Genomic DNA, 2,339 nt, shown 5'->3' on the forward strand with positions numbered 1-2,339 from the left:
ATTACAGTGCCGCACTGGCAGAGGGGGCGGGACTCAGCACAGCACTGCGGCGGTGAGGGCGGCGAGCAGCACCAGCGGGCCGTGCAGCCACTCAGGGCCGCGGCCGCCGTCCTTCTTCTTCTTCTTCGGTGCTGCGGTGCTCGTCGTAGTCGACTCCTCAGTAGTGGCGGGCCGTCCCTCTGATGATCCTTCTTGTTGTTGATCAGCTGGAGACTCTGATGTTGGGGCAACAGTAGTGGTGTCCGAGAGAGGAAGAGTGGCGGAGGCACTCATGGACTCACTCATACTGAGGGATGGTGTGGTGGTAGTGAATTCACCGTTTTTCCACGTAACTTTTTTATCTCCTCCTTTTGGAAGGTGTGCCTGTTGCTCATCCCTCCCTTTTCCCTGGGCCTCTGTAGCGTATCCACCCACACGTGGCACCGGCAGTGGCATCCTCTCTGCTGCTGCACATGTACAGATGCAGGAGAGTNTGTTCCTCTGTTGTTCCTGTAGTCTGTTGATCTGCTGCTGGTGGGGCAACAGTAGTGGTGTCAGTGAGAGGAAGAGTGGCAGAGGCACTCATGGACTCACTCATACTGAGGGATGGTGTGGTGGTAGTGAATTCACCGTTATTCCAACTTACACGTTGACGTGTGCCCCCTCCATTTTTAAGGTGTGCCTGTTCCTCATCCCTCCCTTTTCCCTTCGCCTCTGTAGCGTATCCACCCACACGTGGCACCGGCAGTGGTATCCTCTCTGCTGCTGCACATGTACAGATGCAGGAGAGTATCAGTAGCAAGGTTAATAGAAGAGTTGTGCGCATAGTGATTGTGTAGCTCTGTTGCTTGTGTGAGCAATCTTAAATGATACGTAACATAAGGAGAAAAGAAACATAAACTTATTCATTAAAATGGTGGTTTTTATAATAATCTATTCATGTACTATATATATGATGCTCAGAAAAGAATAAAGGTTTTCAACATGTCCTTGGTGATAATTAACATTAATATTAGGCGACAATATACATTATACGACAGTAGAGTTGTTTTTTAGTATGCTCTCGTTTATTACATTCTTGTATACAAAATAATTATCGTTTTACTCAGTTATATGTTACATCAATTACAGGGAAGAGAGAAATCAATGTCAGTAATAGTAACAGAATACCACATTAAGCTAATGTTGTTATTATTGTTGCTAATACTGTAGGAGAGCTCTGGCTCATGTAAAAACTTCTGGGTATAGTACCAGTGCATTTAGGCTGTGTATTATGATAGTGATGGTTATTGAGATGTAAACTGTATGGCAGTTTTCTCTTATCCATTTAGACAGTAAAGATGAGTGTGTGTAATTCACAAAGTGATGGTGTGTAAAAACTGAGACATATCATATTTTTTCTTCCTCTCTCTTTATTGGGTTTTACTTCAATAGTGCGGCTGTCATCATTTGACTGTAGAGTACATCCATTATTGGTAAAAACGAGTGAATAGAAATAGATCCCATTGTTTATTGGGTGCTCATGTTTTTTAAATATTCATTTGTTAATTTAGAGTTATGTTTTCATATTTTCATTTATAACCTTTTGCATACAATACAAATTAGTCTACGATAACTCACCACTACAACTCTCATTTATCATAATGCGTTAAAAAGATTCGTTTTGTACTTTTATTTGAACTCAATCAGTTCCTATTTATTCTGTTCAATATTCAAAACTGTTATTAAATACGTTTATCTCTGAATCCATCAGGTCCTGTATAATTCATGCCAGTCACAACTCGTAACGGAGAATTATCTCATGTTAGTGGAGGTGGTTAACTTGTGAATTCCTGTTTGAAAGAATTAGGTTATAGTGTAGTTCCTCTCCAGAGCTACACCATTTGGGATAATTATTTAGTAAAAGATAGAAACTTAATGGATACTCCATATACCGCAAACTGTACACAGAATGAGCAAAAGAAGAACATTTCAATAGCTGTACGATTGTTTATTTGCAGGACACTCTGCTGATTTCCGCAGCGTACACAAAAGGTTTGATAAACGTGTTGTGAGATATCTGTGTAATGTATGGAGTCTTTTGTTGTTATCATGTCAGTTCATTCTTGGGCGTATGAATGTTCGAATGTCTCTTTATTTGGCCGCTTTGCACTGGGAGTGTTTGCAAAAATACCTTTACAGACATCCCTGCTAACCAAAGATTATTATCATTTGGATTAAAAAATAAGACATAAGTGCATAAATCATCCAGTATACTTCTCATTAAACTATACCAGCAAATATCCCAGTTGAGATAACACTGCACCGCTCAAATCTTTCTTATATACCGACGTAAACATTACACCTTCATCCCATTTCGA

At 40.7% G+C, this 2,339-nt stretch overlaps 1 protein-coding gene across 1 annotated transcript; it reads right to left on the reverse strand.

Annotated features, from left to right (window-relative positions):
• Window positions 1-33: 33 nt before the first annotated feature.
• On the reverse strand, window positions 34-435 carry TM35_000262500 (uncharacterized protein; the record flags this gene model as incomplete). The annotated part of the gene is made up of 1 exon (XM_029027987.1): window positions 34-435. The coding sequence occupies one exon, from the start codon at window positions 433-435 to the stop codon at window positions 34-36; it is 402 nt and encodes a 133-aa protein (XP_028880864.1).
• Between the last annotated feature and the right edge of the window lie 1,904 nt (window positions 436-2,339).

This window comes from Trypanosoma theileri (assembly GCF_002087225.1).
Source record: "Trypanosoma theileri isolate Edinburgh chromosome Unknown TM35_Tth_26_V1, whole genome shotgun sequence".
Classification (NCBI taxonomy): domain Eukaryota; phylum Euglenozoa; class Kinetoplastea; order Trypanosomatida; family Trypanosomatidae; genus Trypanosoma; species Trypanosoma theileri.